The sequence below is a fragment of the Candidozyma pseudohaemuli genome (genome assembly GCF_003013735.1).
Source record: "Candidozyma pseudohaemuli strain B12108 chromosome Unknown scaffold00007, whole genome shotgun sequence".
NCBI classification, from domain to species: domain Eukaryota; kingdom Fungi; phylum Ascomycota; class Pichiomycetes; order Serinales; family Metschnikowiaceae; genus Candidozyma; species Candidozyma pseudohaemuli.
In genome coordinates, this window is record NW_020194441.1 from 307,385 (window position 1) to 324,612 (window position 17,228).

General features: G+C 49.3%; 6 protein-coding genes and 1 non-coding gene across 7 annotated transcripts; 5 read left to right on the plus strand and 2 right to left on the minus strand.

Moving 5' to 3' along the window:
* Window positions 1-761: 761 nt before the first annotated feature.
* Window positions 762-6,515, plus strand: STT4 (1-phosphatidylinositol 4-kinase; the record flags this gene model as incomplete). The annotated part of the gene is made up of 2 exons (XM_024858472.1): window positions 762-848; window positions 894-6,515. 2 exons carry the CDS (start codon window positions 762-764, stop codon window positions 6,513-6,515), a joined length of 5,709 nt encoding a protein of 1,902 aa, XP_024713382.1.
* Window positions 6,516-7,360: 845 nt separating this feature from the next.
* On the plus strand, window positions 7,361-9,646 carry FLC2 (flavin adenine dinucleotide transporter; the record flags this gene model as incomplete). Its single annotated transcript, XM_024858473.1, has 1 exon — window positions 7,361-9,646. One exon carries the CDS (start codon window positions 7,361-7,363, stop codon window positions 9,644-9,646), a length of 2,286 nt encoding a protein of 761 aa, XP_024713383.1.
* Window positions 9,647-9,808: 162 nt separating this feature from the next.
* C7M61_003121 (uncharacterized protein) lies at window positions 9,809-10,582 on the minus strand (the record flags this gene model as incomplete). The annotated part of the gene is made up of 1 exon (XM_024858474.1): window positions 9,809-10,582. One exon carries the CDS (start codon window positions 10,580-10,582, stop codon window positions 9,809-9,811), a length of 774 nt encoding a protein of 257 aa, XP_024713384.1.
* Window positions 10,583-10,635: 53 nt separating this feature from the next.
* Window positions 10,636-11,826, minus strand: C7M61_003122 (uncharacterized protein; the record flags this gene model as incomplete). Its single annotated transcript, XM_024858475.1, has 1 exon — window positions 10,636-11,826. One exon carries the CDS (start codon window positions 11,824-11,826, stop codon window positions 10,636-10,638), a length of 1,191 nt encoding a protein of 396 aa, XP_024713385.1.
* Window positions 11,827-13,099: 1,273 nt separating this feature from the next.
* On the plus strand, window positions 13,100-13,172 carry C7M61_003123. The gene has a single exon. It is a non-coding gene; the product is annotated as a tRNA-Lys (tRNA).
* A 593-nt stretch (window positions 13,173-13,765) lies between these two features.
* KGD2 (alpha-ketoglutarate dehydrogenase) lies at window positions 13,766-15,079 on the plus strand (the record flags this gene model as incomplete). Its single annotated transcript, XM_024858476.1, has 1 exon — window positions 13,766-15,079. One exon carries the CDS (start codon window positions 13,766-13,768, stop codon window positions 15,077-15,079), a length of 1,314 nt encoding a protein of 437 aa, XP_024713386.1.
* A 438-nt stretch (window positions 15,080-15,517) lies between these two features.
* On the plus strand, window positions 15,518-17,218 carry ACE2 (DNA-binding transcription factor; the record flags this gene model as incomplete). The annotated part of the gene is made up of 1 exon (XM_024858477.1): window positions 15,518-17,218. One exon carries the CDS (start codon window positions 15,518-15,520, stop codon window positions 17,216-17,218), a length of 1,701 nt encoding a protein of 566 aa, XP_024713387.1.
* Window positions 17,219-17,228: the final 10 nt, after the last annotated feature.

The following is a 17,228-nucleotide window of genomic DNA, read 5'->3' on the forward strand; positions in this document are numbered from 1 at the left end:
ACATTTCCAATCAAAATCGAAGGTTTAACCGGCTTCCAGAAACCATCGAAACCTTCGCTGCGTACCCAACCATCCAGAGCAAGTTGCCCGATAAAGTTGCACAAAGTGAAAGAGGAGAACTTTTAGGTGGTATGCGTCCGCGGGCTTATGATAAGAGACTATGTTGAGAGAGGAGAAGCATGGTTATGAATTTGCTTCCTGGCTTCAACCCACCCAGTTGGCCGTCTTTTGTAAAACTCTCTACCGGATCGTTGAAGTATCAGTGGATCCTTGAAAAATCAGAGACCTCTTGAACAATGCTACTGGACTGGATGACATCATATGCGTCTGATCTGCCTTAGACATCAACACAAATCTGGAAATTTACCCAAAACGAAATTTGTAGCCTTGGGGGTTCTTTTTCGTGTAATCAGCCCCACGCAAGCCCTTCTCCAAAATAACCTTTCACAATTTTTTCGGTTCACGGCTTTCACCTGTGATTTGGGTTTGCCGATTTTCATGTGTCTGCGACCCCACATCTCAAAGGCTACGACATCTCACCACTCTACACTTACTAGAAAAAATTGAAAACCACTACGCAGACCGCCGCCTCACCTTCCATAAACCCATCCACTCAGCCTGCCAAAATCTCCCCAGTTTACACGGTTTCTTCACAGTTCCCTAGTTTGGAAATCCTGCACACACTCTACCATACTTCCCCAGGCTCGCTTATATCTTCATACAGACCGGCCGATTTCCAACTACTTCACCAAAAAAACACCATGGATTTCAGCGGTATTCCTCGAGGCCTGATCCGGGCTCGCGCGTACCAGAAGCTTGCCAAACTCTCGGTGGAAAACACCCTGGGTGTCACAAAAGAAAATTTCAATGTTTTATTTACCTCCACCTCTCAGCCAACCGAGTTGTCCCAGGTGGCCATGTCCTTGAAGGAGTACGAGGTCTTGCTGGCTCTCTGTGACGCTGTGGACGGTCCTATGGCCAATAAGGAGCAGGCCCACGTGTTGGAGGGCAAATTCCACTTGTACTTGCTCGAATTGCCTCGCCAGAAGTTCTCCAGTGCTGTATTTGAAAAAGTCGGCAAACAGGCCCCATGGCACGTTTTGGGTGAGAAGCTCGCCCGTGCCTTGCTGAAGTTGGCCTTCAAGTTTGACGCTGTGTTGCTCGATAAGGTGACGGAGTCGTTCCAGATGTTCACGAAGCGCTTTTTCGCCAACCACGATCTTGAACTCTCTGACTACTTGACCTTGTTGGGTGTCATCAGTGGATTGGTGCAGAGCCCTCAATTGCTCGCTGCTACGCCCGAGTCGTTCAAGGTTTTCCTCCAGTTGGACGTGTGCATCGACAACTTTGACTTTTTGAACGATGTCGAGTCGTACATTTCCACCGCCTACTCGTACCCAGACCTTCGCAAGTTCCTTGACCACCACAATGTGGGTGAGTTCTCGCCAATCTTGTTTGTCGAGAGATTGAGTCTTTTGATGAGCGCCATTGCCAATTCGATCATGGGAGCCTCCAAGTCCTCCACTTTATTGGACTCTTTGTTGGCTAAAGCTGCCGCAGAGCTGGAGGAGGAGTACGATACTTTGGCTGACCGCTCAAGGACAGTTGGACCAAGAAACCTTAACGGCACTGTTCGCTCCATTGCTAGCAGTGAGGAGATTTTCTCGTTGAACGACGATTCTCCTGCTGGTCCATTGACCGCTGAAAAGATGGGCTACATTTCCAAGCTTTCCGAGCTTGCTCTTGCCAAAATCAACTTCTTGGACCGTGGTGAAACTTACATCATTTACTCTACTTACAATCGTTTGGAGCTCGGCTACCTCGCTAAGAGCTACTTTTTGCTGATCATTGGCTGTGGTGCCTACAACAAGCTTGTGGATGTCGATACTGCCACCAAGATCTTCCACAGCTCTGTGAGCATCTACGATGTCATGTTGGACCGCAATCTTGGTGCTGCTGTGATCCAGTTGGGTTCCTTGCTTACCTTCTTGGACCCCTCTGTTGGATCCTCTTTGACTCGTTCCTTCACCTCTTTGGTTGCCAACCCCAACTTTGACTCTCAAAGCTGCCAGATTGCTTCCAAGAGCGTTGGTGTTGCCAGTAAGGTGCTTTCTCAGGACGCTGTGGTGACCACCATTTACGCCTTGACCAACTTGTTGTTCGTTGGCAACGACGGCTTGCAATTGCAGTACCGTGCCAGAAGAAACACCGGTCTTAGAGGCGCCTCTTCAGCTGACTCGGGCGGGTTCCCTCAGGAGAATGGCGGATCAAACCGTCTTATTTCTCGCAACAGTGTGCTGAAGAGAGTCTCCTCTACAGCCACCAAGGAGAGCTTCAACTTCACCGAAACAGAGTACAAGAAGGTCTGTGAACATGCTGTCATTGCCATCTCGGAGGTTGTTGCTGCCTGTGGTGACGAGAGCGTGAGTACCTTGGCTACCACCATTTTGTCCCAGAAGGCCTTGAAGTTGAACCATGTCAGTGCTCCATTGTTGCTCAAGGGCTTGGTCTCTACTGCTCCATACTTGCCTGAGAAGGAGTTCGTGATCTTGGTCAGATTGATCCACAAGTTGACCTTTGACGCTTACGACAACAAGAAGACTGAGCTCATGGACATTTTGCAGAACAGCGCCTGTGACTTGTCCAGAATCCTCAAGCAGGACAACCCATTGTACATGGTCTACTTGTCAGAGCTTTTGACTGCCATTGTCAGCAAGGGTGATGTTCAGGTCTTGGACCACCACCGTTCTCACAACGAGATCAGTGCTATTGGTGACCAGATCTCCATCTACTTGAAGCCTTTGGCTGCCCTTTTGCCGGACGTCCACAAGGACGAGCAGCCTATCAAGCTCACCAACAACAAAATCGTGGACTTGTTCAGAAACATCTGGTTCAACATGGTGGTGCACGGATACTCCATCAACTCTGCTCACGGCAAGTCCTTTGCTACTGAGTTGGAGAAGATTGCCTACAACACCCCACCATTGGCTTCTGAGCTCACTTGGGACAGAACAGAGACTTCTTTGGAATTGAACACCGTCTTGAAGCGTGGTTCTTCCAACCACAATGTGAAGGACCACAAGCACATCGTTGGCGATGTTTTCGAAATCTCCAGAACTTTGTCCCACTCGAGATTGATGTTTTTGGCTGCTGCTTTGTTTGTCGAGTCGCTTAGAGTCAAGACTGGTGACTGCCACACCATCTTGAAGTACTACTCTGATCCATCGATGAGAACAAGTGGTATCGACAAGTACATTGGACCTGTTGCGTTCCACATCAACAAGGACTTTGTGGAGTTGATCCATTGCGGTGCTGATAAGCAGTTTTCTGCTGACAACATTGCTGAGCAGCTTACTCACATGTTGACCTTGTGCTGTTACGGTCAGGAGGATTTGCAGGATGCTGCCATCAAGTGCTGTGACTTGCTCATCAACAAGGTGCCTTCTTCCTTGTGCCACCACAGAAGTTTGTTTGCTTTGTTTGACTTGTTGACCCTTTTGTACGACAGTGTCATGGATGCTGAAATCAGTCAGTACGAGCCTACTTTCTCCTACACTGCCAAGAAGACTGGCATTCAGTTGCAATTGCCAGATTCCTACACCTGGAGAGAGTCCACTTTCAAGAGACTTCACGAAAAGGCCAAGCACTGGACCACCTTGCTTTTGGCTAAGTGTTCCTACGACACCAAGAGTTTGATCCAGTCTTATGTTTCGGACCCCGAGGGCCAGCAGGCTAGACAGGGTATCCTGTTTGGTGTTTCGTTTGCTTTGGAGGCTGCTGGTTCTATTGGACCAACGGACCGTGAATTGGTGCAACTTTCTCTGGCCAACCAGGCTACTCTGACCTTGCTTCCAGGTCTTGTTTCGCAATTGGCATGGAGATCCAACTTCGTCACCGACTTGATGAACAGGGTTCCTTTGCACACCCCAGAGGCTGCCGAGGAAGCTCTTCGTGAATTGAGAATCCAGGTGAAATCTTTGAAGCACTTGATCTGCGATGAAGGCCAACACATTCCTAACAAGGACGTTCTTGACCTCATGAGCGAGCTTGCAGGATTCTCTTTGATCCAGAACAACAACTTGGCTGAGGCTATTCGTTACTTGGTCGAGATTCCTTTCGTTATTTTCGAGTCTGGAATCATGAAGGGTGCTCTTGGAATTTGGGGTGCTGTGATGAAGGAGAAGCCACAACTCTCCATCCTCGTGTTGTCTGAGATCACCAAGAGATGGGAGATGTCCATCAACATGAAGCAGGGTGTCTACACCACTGAGTTTGATCTTGAGGACCCAGAGTTCTCCAAGATGGAGTACGCTCCAAGTAACTTCCAGTATGCTTCTAAGAAGGCCACTGCTGTTAGTAAGACATTCCAGCCTCACTCCGAGATCATCAAGTTGCTCTCTTCGAACTTCGAGGCCACCATGAACCAGAGTGACCACTTGTTGAAGCTCTTCACCAGATTTGTTAAAACCGGTTTGCTCAACTTGAAGTCCGCAAGTTTGCACCCATTTGCAAGATACACCAGATTCGAGTTGGTCAGATTCGCTTTTGACGTTTTGAACTACCACATCAAGTTGAGATCGAGATCTGGTCAGCGTCTTACAGAATTGATCATCGACGGTTCCTTGTCTTGGTTCGAAGGCAGAGCTGGTTTCCCATTCGGCTCTAACGTCTTGAAGATGAAGGCCGATTTTGCCTTGTTGAAGGAAGTCACCAAGTTGTTGAGTACCGTTAACACCTTCCATAGCAGCACTTTGGAGCTGAAGAAGACCTTGTTGATGTACTTCTTGGACGATGAGATCTCAAAGATTTCTGTCTGGTTGAACCCTGCTCAGCCAAACGACACCAGAGGCACTTTTGCTACCTCCCACTTGAGCGGTGACCACATCACCAAGGCTTACGACATCAGTCCTCGTTTGGCTGTGAATTTGGCCAACCGTTACAAGCTCAGAAACTTGGACGAGATTTTGCAAAGTTTGATCACCAAGAACCCATTGCCTGCCCTCACCTGTCCAGATGCCGTGCAATACTTCATTGGTATCAACGCCGGCTCGAGCATGCCAACACATCATTTGTTGTTCTGGGATGCTCTTTCTCCAATTGACGCCATCACCTTGTTCTTGCCTCCATTCGGTAAGAACCCATACATTTTGCAGTACACTATGAGGTCGCTTGAGCACCACGATGTGAACTTGACTTTCTTCTACGTTCCTCAAATCGTGCAATCTCTTCGTTATGATGCTAAGGGATACGTCAAGAGATTTATTGTGGAAACCGCCAGAGTGTCGCAATTGTTCGCTCACCAGATCATCTGGAACATGTTGGCTAACAGTTACAAGGATGAGGATGCCACTGAGCCCGACTCCTTGAAGCCCGTGTTGGACGAGTGTCAGAAATTGATGTTGGACAGCTTGGACGAGGAGGACTTGGATTTCTACAAGAAGGAGTTTGGTTTCTTCGACGAGGTCACCTCCATCTCTGGTAAGTTGAAGCCATACATCAAGAAGTCGAAGGCCGAGAAGAAGGTCAAGATCGACGAGGAGATGGCCAAGATCGACGTCCAGCCCGATGTCTACTTGCCCAGTAACCCTGATGGTGTTTTGGTTGACATCAACAGAAAGTCTGGTAAGCCATTGCAATCTCACGCCAAGGCGCCTTTCATGGCCACCTTCAAGATCAAGAAGGAGGTGGACGACGTGGACGAATACGGCCACACCATCAAGGTGCCTATTGAGAAGTGGCAGAGTGCCATTTTCAAGGTTGGTGACGATTGTAGACAGGATGTTTTGGCGTTGCAGTTGATTTCTGTCTTCAGATCGATCTGGTTGGCCTGTGGCTTGGATCTCTACGTGTTCCCATACCGTGTGACCGCCACCGCTCCAGGATGTGGTGTCATTGACGTCTTGCCCAACTCCACCAGTAGAGATATGCTTGGAAGAGAGGCGGTGAACGGCTTGTACCAGTACTACATCACCAAGTTCGGTCCCGAGACGTCGATTGAGTTCCAGAAGGCCAGAAACAACTTGATCAGATCGTTGGCCGCCTACTCGATCATCTCGTACTTGCTCCAGTTCAAGGACAGACACAACGGTAACATCATGTACGACGGAGAGGGCCATGTGTTGCACATTGATTTCGGATTCTGTTTCGACATTGTTCCTGGAGGAGTGAAATTCGAAGTTTCGCCTTTCAAGTTGACCAAGGAGATGGTGATGGTGCTTGGAGGCAACGACCAGACGCAGGCGTTCAAGTGGTTTGAGGAGCTCTGTATCAAGGGCTATCTTGCTTGTAGACCGTACATGGAGACGATTGTGCGTTGCGTGAACCCGATGTTGGAGAGTGGCTTGCCATGTTTCAAGGACACCACGATCAAGAAGTTGAGAAAGAGATTCTCTCCTGGCAAGAGTGAGAAGGAGGCTGCCTTGTTCTTCAAGGGCTTGATCAAGAAGTCGTACGAGAGTTTCTACACCACGGGTTACGACGAGTTCCAGCGTCTCACCAACGGTATTCCCTACTAGACAAGCAAGCGTCGAAGATGCCAATTATATATAAAAGTGTTTACGGAGCATTGTGTAGGTGAATGTGTAGGTCGTTTAAGCGTGGCCTAACGCAGGCCGATCTGTCCAGATCAGGAAGGAACCAGCATTCTGTGGAAAACAAAGGAGGCTGATCTGAGCCAGATCTGCGGGCGGTGTGATCTCATGTCTATTTTGCTCGAAAAGAATGTTCTTTTTCTTGTTTATCCTTCAGGCAGGCCCGGAAGGAGGGTTGTGTTTTGCCAATATTCACGTCAAGTGGGGTCCTCCTGGTGGAAGAAAAAAAGCGTGTATCTGCAAATGGGTGCAAACTGCAGCGAGCCGAAAACGGCTTCAAAGCCGCCATTCAAGTGAGGTACCACAAAAGAGGCAAAAAAGAAACAACGGTTTTTTTTTTCAATAAAAGGAAAGATTTCCCCTTGCAAAAGGCGAAAGCAACAAAATGGCCTTCTTTTCACGGGTTTCATGGTTCTTGGACCGCCAAGCGGCTTGGCCCAGCGCGGCTACCAGAGGCCATGTTTGGGGCGTAGTAAAGGACGAAAAGAGGTGGTGGCCCGTAAAGGCCGATCCGCGACGGACGGTAAAAGTGAAATTTCGATGATTTTCAAAAAGACAAAAAGCCTGATTTCAATTAAATTCTCCTTTTTTACCCAAAGTTTATTCCTGGTAGTTGCTCTCACTTGGATCTGGTGGCAGAGATGAGGCCCTCTCTAGTTGCTTACACAGCCGTCCTGCACGCCTGTATGATCCACCCCAGATAGCAGAGAAAAGAACCTATTTTTATCAACCACAACTACTTCTCACTACTACAAGGCTGCTGGCCCACCATGAGATTTCTGTTTCTACTGGTGGTGTACGTGTTCTTTGCTGCCGTGGCAGCCCAGTCCAAGCTCCAGGCCACGTCCTTGTTGACGTGTATGGACAACTCCCAGATCCTGGCCTCGTACTTGGATGTGACTTACTTTGAGCTGAATCACTCGGTCGTGGCCAACGTCATGGCCATTTCCAACATCAACGCCAACGTCACCATCAACGTGGAGTTGATCGTGTACGGCTTGAAGGTGGTGACCCAGAACATTTCCTTGTGTGACTATGCTGAGTTCGGCGCCGTTTGTCCGCTCATGCTGGGCCACTTGGACTTCAACATCGACCAGGAGCTCTCCAGCGACATTACCAAACAGATCCCGGGCGTGGCGTTCACCATTCCCGACATCGACGCCAGAGTCAGGATTGCTCTTTACGACCAGAACACCGATAACGCCTTGGCGTGTGTGGAAGCGGTGGTTTCCAACGGAAAGACCGTCCAGACGAAATACGCCGCCTGGCCCATTGCCGCCATCGCAGGTCTAGGGCTCATCACATCCGGTGTGGTTTCCGTCATGGGTAACTCGAATACGGCGGCGCACATTGCGTCTAACTCGATGTCCTTGTTCGTCTACTTCCAGAGTTTGGCCATCACCTCCATGGAGGCCGTGGCCAATGTGCCTTCTATTGCTGCCGCATGGTCCCAAAATTTCATGTGGTCGCTCGGTATCATCCGTGCGGGCTTCATCCAAGACATCTCAAACTGGTACTTACAGGCCACTGGTGGCGAGCCAACAGATATCTTGGGTAACAACTACTTGTCTGTCTCCGTGCAGAAGATGAAGAGATCTCTCGAGTACATCTCTATGGCCATGTACGACAACCATTTGGTCAACAACTTGCGTTTGCACAAGCGTCTCTCCGTTTCCATCGATTCCGACAATTTCGGTTTGTCTGACAACTTGAACTCCACCTTGTACACCACTGACGAAAAGGACCCCGAACTTGGTGGTAAGGTGTTGATTTTGAGAGGTATCCAGAGACTGGCCTACTTGGCGCGTATCGAGATCACTGACTTGTTCATGACCTCCATCATCTTCCTTTTCTTCTTTGCCTTTGTTCTCGTTGCTTGCATGATGTTCTTCAAGGCCATCATCGAGATCTGCATTCGCTCAAAGATCATGAACGAGGGCAAGTTTAACGAATACAGACTGCAATGGTCCAGCATTATCAAGGGTGCGTTGTACAGACTTTACCTTATTGCTTTCCCTCAGGTATGTGTCATGTGCGTGTGGCAATTCACCGCCCATGACTCTGCGGGTTACGTCGTTGTTGCTGCATTTTTGTTCCTCATCACTATTGTCCTTCTTGGCTATTCGGCCGGCAGAGTGATTGAGTTTGGACGGAGATCTGTCAGAGTTCACAAGAACCCTGCCTATCTCTTGTTCGGTGACACCAAGTTCTTGAACAAATTTGGCTTCGTTTACGTTCAGTTCAGAGCCGATTGCTACTGGTTCGTGGTGACTTCCATGATTTACACCTTCCTCAAATGCTTGTTCGTTGCAGTTTTGCAGAAGCAGGGTAGAGCTCAGTCGGTGGTGATTTTTGCTATCGAACTTATCTTCTGCGTGCTAGTTTGCTGGATCAGACCATTTATGGACAAGAGAACAAACATCTTCAACATCACCATTGCTGTCATCAACACAATCAATGCATTGTTCTTCATGTTCTTCTCATACATTTTCGGTCAGCCCCAGGTTGTGGCTTCCGTCATGGCTGTGGTGTACTTTGTGTTGAATGCCGTGTTCGCTTTGTTCTTGTTGCTCTTCACCATCGTCACATGTGTGCTCGCATTGGTGTACAAGAACCCAGACACGAGGTACCAGCCAATGAAGGACGACAGAGTTTCGTTCTTGCCTCGTATCCATCACAAGGGTGCTCAGCAAAACTCCTCAGACCCCGACGACATTGAGTTGGTTGCTTTGGGAGCCAGTGCTATGAAGGGCCACGAAAATGGTGGCAAGCCTATTTATGATGATGAGTCCGTTTACGACGATGACTCCAGCCAGACGAGAAAGGGCAACAGCAATACATTTGAATCAGAGAGTTTCTCTAAGAACTCTTTGAGCGTTGAGTCTGCGGAAGCGCAGCAGCCAGCCTCCACTATTGTGGGCAACTCTACAAACGCCTACCTGGGATTCCAGACGCAATACAGCTCGAACCAGGCTTACGGCAATGATGAGGCCCCATACAGAGGCAATTACGGCAACCGCTCCCGCCAGAACCAGCACAGTCCGAGCTACATCTAAGCTCGTGCTGTGGAACAACCATAAACGAATTGCATGACCCCATCATCGACTTGTGCATCAGACAAGCCGATCTGTATCTATACGGCTCCAAAATGTGATCTGCTTCACAACTTACGAAATATTCAATTTACTTAGAAAGGACGAGGTACACCTAGGCGTGGCTCAAGTGTCAACTTGAAGCCCATGGAAACCGTTGTAGCCACTACTATCTTCCTCTTCGTCAGAGACAGCTTCAGAGGTATCTTCCTCGACATTGTTCAACATAATGCCGTCGTTGAGCTGCACGCTTGCTTCTTCCCACTTGTCGGCAAGATCGGAGATTTTGTCATCGAATTTTTCGTCCAAATTCACGAAAAACTCCTTGGGGTCATCGGCAAGAAAATCAACATTATCGCTGACTCTTTCTGTAGCCAGTTTGACTTTTTGAAAGACTTGATTCAACAATTGAGCGGAAACCTCGGGCTCTTCTCTTTTAACCCGACCAGAACGGGCAAAACAGAAAAGTACATCAGGTTCTCTTGAATTTCTCTCACACTTTAAGTTCTCCAGCATGAGCTCAGCTGAATTGCCAATCTTTGTATCCAAAAAGTTCACAAACTTATGAGCCACCTCTTTCACAAAATCCCCATCATTTGCCATACCCTTATCGGAGTCCAAGATAGAAGGCCGCAAGTGCAAAGTATGCAATTTAGCCGCCGTTGCATTGATCTTGCAGGCGATCGTGAACTGCTGGGGAATTGATCTGGATGGGTCTTGGTAGCGTGCCAATGATAATATGGATACATCATCGTCTTGAACCAAGAATGCTGGTTCAAGGAAAGTGACAAAACCGTTTTTCACCGACAACGCATTGGAGTTGGAAAATGAGTCGATGATCTTTGGAGGAACCAAAAGGCCCTGGGCAAGGACGAAAGAGAAGAAAAAGGAGAAAAGCATCGTGGGGTACAATGGAGTGGTTGCAAATAAAGTGTATATGTGCGAATTAGCTATTATGCGTATACAACGATTTTCTTCTTACCTCGGGTGTCGTGATTGTCTAGCGGGTACATGTCGCCGTTTTCGTTCAAGTAGTACTGGGGAAGGGCGTTTTGGGATGGCACTCTAGATTGTGGGTTGGCGGTGCCCTTCTTGCTGTAGTCAAAGTTGACATCCTCGAGCAAGTTCATTCTAGAAATGTACAATGTGGTGAGGAACATCACAAGCATGCAAAGCCAAAGAAAGAAGGAAAGAATGGCAAAGGTCGACAATGCTTTTCTCATTTGGCAGATGCTGTCTGAAGCGCAGTTGTTGTTTGTAGCCACACTGGTGATGGAAAGTATGAGAGACACGCCGGTAAGGACGCAGGCCAAGAGGCAGTAGAATACGCCGTTTCGCCTGTCGAAGTTTATGGCTTTTGTAATGAAAAGAAGCGAAACCACCAAGGTAATCACACCCACAGCTATAAAGTAGCGGTAGATGCCAATGGAGATTTTCTGGTCCTGGGAGCCTAGCGTGCTGGCTAGAGCGATGATGACGATTCCAAACATGATCTGAAAAACGTCAATGACGTTGCTGGCTGTGAAGTGAAAATTCCGAGGACCCTGGGGGTCAAAAGGGTCCACATCTTTCGGACCAAACGTGAGCACCGGTCTGTTCATGACCCGTTCGAGAAGATTGACTTCAGGTGCTCTAGGGTCTTTTCTTTCAGCCGCATCTGCCACAACCGTGGCCTGGCTGTCTCTCTGCTTCATGTAGTCTCTCGAGTCCTTCATGGGAGGAAGCTCATCCTTGTCGAATTCCTCCTTGGTCCAATCCTGGTAGTTATCTTTAGGCGGCGGAGGAGGAGCCTGCTCTCTCATCTTGAACTGCTGGAGGTTGTTAAGGTACGAGTGCTGCCGTTTAGGCAGAGGTGGGGGTTGAGGATTGTGTAGCTGGTGGGGAGTATTGTAAGGCAATTGCTCGACAATGGATGGAGGATACGGAGCAAACTGCCGTATGGGCTCTTCACTGAACAGCAGTGTAGCGTAGTGTTCGTAAAAATCGGTGGTCACTGGAGCCTCCAGCACTTCTGAATCACTCGGAAGCGAAGTCGGGGTGGTGTTTCTGGAGCGTTTTCGGGGCTCTGGTTTCCCGTATTCAAACCTCGACAAATCGCTGACCACTCTGGTTTCTTCGGCTCCAAAAGGCCGCAAAGGCGTCATGGCTGGTCTTGTAGTTGAGGTCAGCCTTGCTTGAGCTTGACAGGCTGGGGTTTGACGCCTGCCCGATTTGGATAAACATAAACAATGCCGGCGTCAGGGGCTGGCCACAATGCTGCTGCCACGGAGAAGCGACAATGTTTTCAGAAATTGCTTTTTGAAACAGGATGGAAGAGAGAATCACAACTGGCTGGTTGGTGAGACATGGCTGCAAAATGTCTGCGAAAGTGTCGTCTGGGGTGCATTGGCTGCGAAATGTGCGGCGGTATTGATGGTGGTGGTATTCAGAGGGGGTTGGAGGTTTTTTGATTTGACTTTTGGTTTTTGATTTTGGAAGGTTCGTTATAACAATTCAGCTTGTGAGATTTGATTTTTGGATTCTGTGGTGGTGGTTTTGGTGGGTGGGTGTGTAGCAGGTTGGTGATAATGCTGGCTGGTGTACTCACACTGGCTGGTATCAACAGTCGATGTCAATAAACATAACCAGCGGCTGCGCTGGGAGCAAGCACCTTGGAGAAGTATAAATTAGGCGGAGTTGAAGAGGATTTTGTTTTCTTCGGTTTACTTTATTTTTGATATTTCCAGAGTCATAAGCTCCACTGATCCAATACTGTCCACAAGGTGTAAACGATCTCGGGAATCCCGATCATTCTCCTGATCTGGCTCAATTTTGCACAAATTTCCCGTTGTTGCTTTCAAAAGTTAATCTTATTGCCATTCAGCATCGACTATTGTTTACCAAATATTTCCTGGTCACCTGGTTCCTGGGACACTGCCTCACGGAACTCCACATAATACAAATCAAGGGGCCATCACAAAACCCAAGGGCCAAAAAGAGGCCATAAAGGGGCCATAGAGGGGCACTTTGCCACCGTTAAACGTCACCCCGGCATTCAAATTGCTATCACTGTTTCTGCTCAGCAGGTAAGTATTGTGATTTTTTCATTGCTCGTCATACTAATTCGCAGCCATTCTTTAGCACGGTGAGGCCAATACAGCCCACCATCACCACACACGAACCTTATATAGAATTAAGACAGCCCCAATGGGCACATCTCTTCTGGTTCTCTGACATGCACATTTAGATTTTTATTCAGAAGGCGCTGGATACCCCGAAATTGAATATCTCATCTCCCGGGGCAACTACGGCGTTTTCGCCGGGCCAGACCACTTCTGGTACCTTCCTCTACCTACTGACCAACTCAGAGTGCCACTCAATGAACTTGCTCCAGCCCGCACCATATATTAACTCTGCACACCTCGAAATTTATAAACTGCCTTGCTAGCTCAATGGCTAGAGCGTGAGACTTTTAATCTCAAGGTTGCGGGTTCGACCCCCGCGTAGGGCTTTCTTTTTGCAGAATTCCCCAAAAGTACTTTTTTTCGCACGTCAACCGTCATACACATCACCCGTGGGGTTCTTCACACCCTAGAAGCGGCGGGGTGGGCTCGCCGGAATCGCCGGTACGGCATATAGTCACGTAATTTTTTTTTTTTTTGCCAGCCTTCCGGAACATCTCTGAAACAGCACCGTAGCCGGACTTCAGCAGCAACCGGAGTCCAGTCGGAGTCAGATTGGGGTCCGTCGGAGTCAAACCCGAGCTTGGGCCCACGTCTTACTACTACTATGTAGCGTCCTTTCGGAGCCTGCCCCGGAATTTCAATGTGCACACGCCTCCCCACAAACCCCGGAAGGGACAAAACAGCCAACCAGGACCGTCCATAATAAAATAGGCAAACTTAAACGCAAATCGACAAATCACAAAAAATTGACTTCTTCACCTGTTTCAATGGAGGGGGTCTCGCTTGGGCAATTCGCGGCAGGTTATTGGCTGAACCCGGCGCTTCTCGGAGCCTGGATATAATTGCGGGCCCTGCTACATCTCGAAAAAACCACCCTTTACTAATCTCTCCTATTCTTTATCCCCCGTTTTCAACAAACATGTTGTCCAGATCCCTCAGATCAAGCTTACGCCGTATACCCGTTGCCAAAAGGGTGTCCTCTGCCGCCGTGGCCGGTTTGAGAGTGTCCCAGGCCTCCGCTTTGCACACCAAGGTTCCAGCCTTGACTGTCCAGCATGCCAGATTTGCCTCTCCTGTGACCACCTTCAAGAGATTGGCTTCCACCTCCGTCAAGGTGCCTGAGATGGCCGAGTCCATCACCGAGGGTACCTTGTCTGCTTTCAACAAGGAAGTCGGTGACTATGTGGAACAGGACGAGCTTGTTGCTACCATTGAGACCGACAAGATCGATGTGGAGGTTAACGCTCCAGTCTCCGGTACCGTCACTGAGCTTTTAGCCAATGTCGAGGACACCGTTGAGGTTGGCCAGGAGATCATCAAGATCGAGGAGGGTGCTGCCCCAGAGGGCGGTGCCAAGAAGGAGGAGCCTAAGGAAGAGCCAAAGAAGGAGGAACCTAAGAAGGAGGAGCCAAAGGAAGAGAAGAAGGAACAGCCAAAGAAGGAGGAGCCCAAGAAGGAACAGCCTAAGAAGGAGGAGCCAAAGAAGGAGTCCAAGGAGTCCAAGGAGCCAGCCGGATTCGGTGGTTTCGCCAGAAGCGAGGAGAGAGTCAAGATGAACAGAATGAGATTGAGAATCGCCGAGCGTCTTAAAGAGTCCCAGAACACCGCCGCCTCCTTGACCACCTTCAACGAGGTCGACATGTCCAACTTGATGGAGATGAGAAAGTTGTACAAGGACGAGGTTTTGGACAAGACCGGCATCAAGTTCGGTTTCATGGGTGCCTTCTCCAAGGCCTCCGCCCTTGCCTCCAAGGAGATCCCAGCTGTCAACGCCTCCATCGAGAACAACGACACCATGGTGTTCAGAGACTACATGGACATTTCCGTCGCCGTTGCCACACCAAAGGGTTTGGTTACGCCGGTGGTGAGAAACGCCGAGTCCCTTTCCATCTTGGGCGTCGAGGAGGAGATCACCAAGTTGTCCAAGAAGGCCAGAGACGGTAAGTTGACCCTCGAGGACATGGCCGGTGGCACCTTCACCATCTCCAACGGAGGTGTGTTTGGCTCCTTGTACGGAACCCCAATCATCAACTTGCCCCAGACCGCTGTCTTGGGCTTGCACGGCATCAAACAGAGACCAGTCACTGTGAACGGTCAGATTGAGTCGAGACCCATGATGTACCTTGCATTGACCTACGACCACAGAGTGTTGGACGGCCGTGAAGCCGTCACCTTCTTGAAGCTTATCAAGGAGTACATCGAGGACCCTAGAAAGATGTTGTTGTCTGCCTAAGTGCATCACTAACTAGAGCAAGTATCAAGCAAAACAGATAAGTGCAGCTGTAGGAATGAGCAGTAGAGCTGAGCTGTAGGAACAAGCAGCAGAGAAAATAGGAAGGGTCCTTTGCCCAATAGAGCCGTTATAATAACAGGTGGGTGAGGCAGCCTCTTCGCAACCACCGGCATATATGTATCACTTGCGTTTTGATGTGTTTATGTCTCGGCCCAAAAGAGTAATAGTGTCCAACGATCAGAGATTTAAACTGCCCATGGAGAAAACAGCTCGATTAGGCTGCGATATTCGATCTAGCAATCGCTGCAACCGCCTTCTTCCTGAGAACTTCCCCCATCTACCACTTTTCTTCCTCCACACCGTCAGCCGTACCCATCCCGTTTGGCTGCAAAACGACATTTTTCCAAATCCTCCTGCCATCTATAACCACCTTCCCATATGGATCCCTACTGGGACGACCTCAGCTTTGCTCCGAAGCCCAGGACCCCTGCGCCAGAGGAGGAGTTCAGCCAGTACTTTCTGGAGTACAAGAACTTTGACAATCTTTTCAACGATGCATTGACCACTCTCCAGGACTTGGATGTGCCGTCTGGTCCACCTCAACCGGCGCAATTGCACCACCTCAACTCGCCTTTCAAACATGCTAAGAAGCCCAGCGGCACCGCCATCTTTGGCTTTGCCGACCACAACAGAGAACTCTCCATCAACGGCATCAACGACATTCTAAGACACCAGAGGGCACCGCTGGAGGCTGCTCTGCTGATTCTGCCGGTGCAATTGGCCCGTAAAAAGGCTCCACCGATGTCCAACGACCATCTTGATTTCAACTTTTCCCAGGGTTTGGAAGTCTGCAAGCCCATGCACATCAACGAGAACGATGAGTACGAAGAGCCCAAGAAAGAGGACGACTTGATCGTTACGGGCGCCACGCCAAAGCAATACAAGTTTCCGCCCGACCCAGAAGACGAGGAATTTGCCATTGACTACCTCAAGAAAATGCCCTCGGTGAGCCAGCCCATCCACATTCTGGCCAAGGAAGACGAGCCATACCCAGAAGAGATCGAATCGCTTCTAGAAAGCCCGCTGCGAAAACCCAAGTATGTTCCAATCCCGGTTCAGCAGCCTAGGCGTAAGATCAAGGAGGAAATCGACCCCAACTTGGACTTGGACCTCAACATGAACATGAACATGAACGTCTACCTTCCGCCTCCAGGCAGCCAGGCCACAAGCAACGAATACTCTTCTCCGGAACCGGCGTCTCCTCTACCGCAGAACGGCTTGTATTCGTCTCCCCACAGAGTGATTCCTCAGGGTCCTCCGCTCCATTCCTCTCCTTACGAAAAGAACAACTACAACCCCCAATATTTCCTGGACGGCACGGATAATTACCTGGACCCCAATGTCGTCAAGTCGCTGCCTTTCCAGCTGCTGCCTTTCCGCAACGAACCTCGCCTGCTCAAGTCATCTCCTCTCAAGTACAACCGAACGGAAGCTGACGAAACCACCACCGACGTCAACGAAACCATTGTGCAGCTTACGCCGTTGAAAAATAACGCCACGCCGTTCACGCCCAGCAAAAACAAAATCACCCTCGAGTGGAGTCCCATCATCTCTCCAAACTCCAAAGCCTCCACCGACGTCCGCAAAGCCATCCAGGACCTTTCTCCCAAACGAGTGATAAAAAAGACCTCTTTGCTTCCTCCGGGCGAGCTCGATAGGTACTGGGAGGGTCCGGACGAAAACAAAATTTTCACTTGCAAGTACGAGGGTTGCAATAAGAAATTCACCAGAAGATACAATGTCCGCTCCCACATCCAGACACATTTGAGTGATAGACCTTTTACGTGCTCCTACTGCCCCAAGTCGTTTGTTCGCCAGCACGATCTCAACAGACATGTCAAGCTGCATTTGGTTGCAAAACATTGTAAGTGCAGCTGTGGCAAGGAGTTCACCAGGGTGGAGGGCTACAAGAGGCATTTGAATAAAGGCATTTGCCAAAAATTCACAGACACTGAGGTGAGTGGCTCCTCGAGAGGTGTTTCTAAACCTAGCCCTACGAAACAGCGGCGTGGAGAAACTGTCTTGGATGGACTTACATCGAACCGGTTGAACGAGGACCTCGGGCTTGCTGAGCATTAACGAGTTTTTG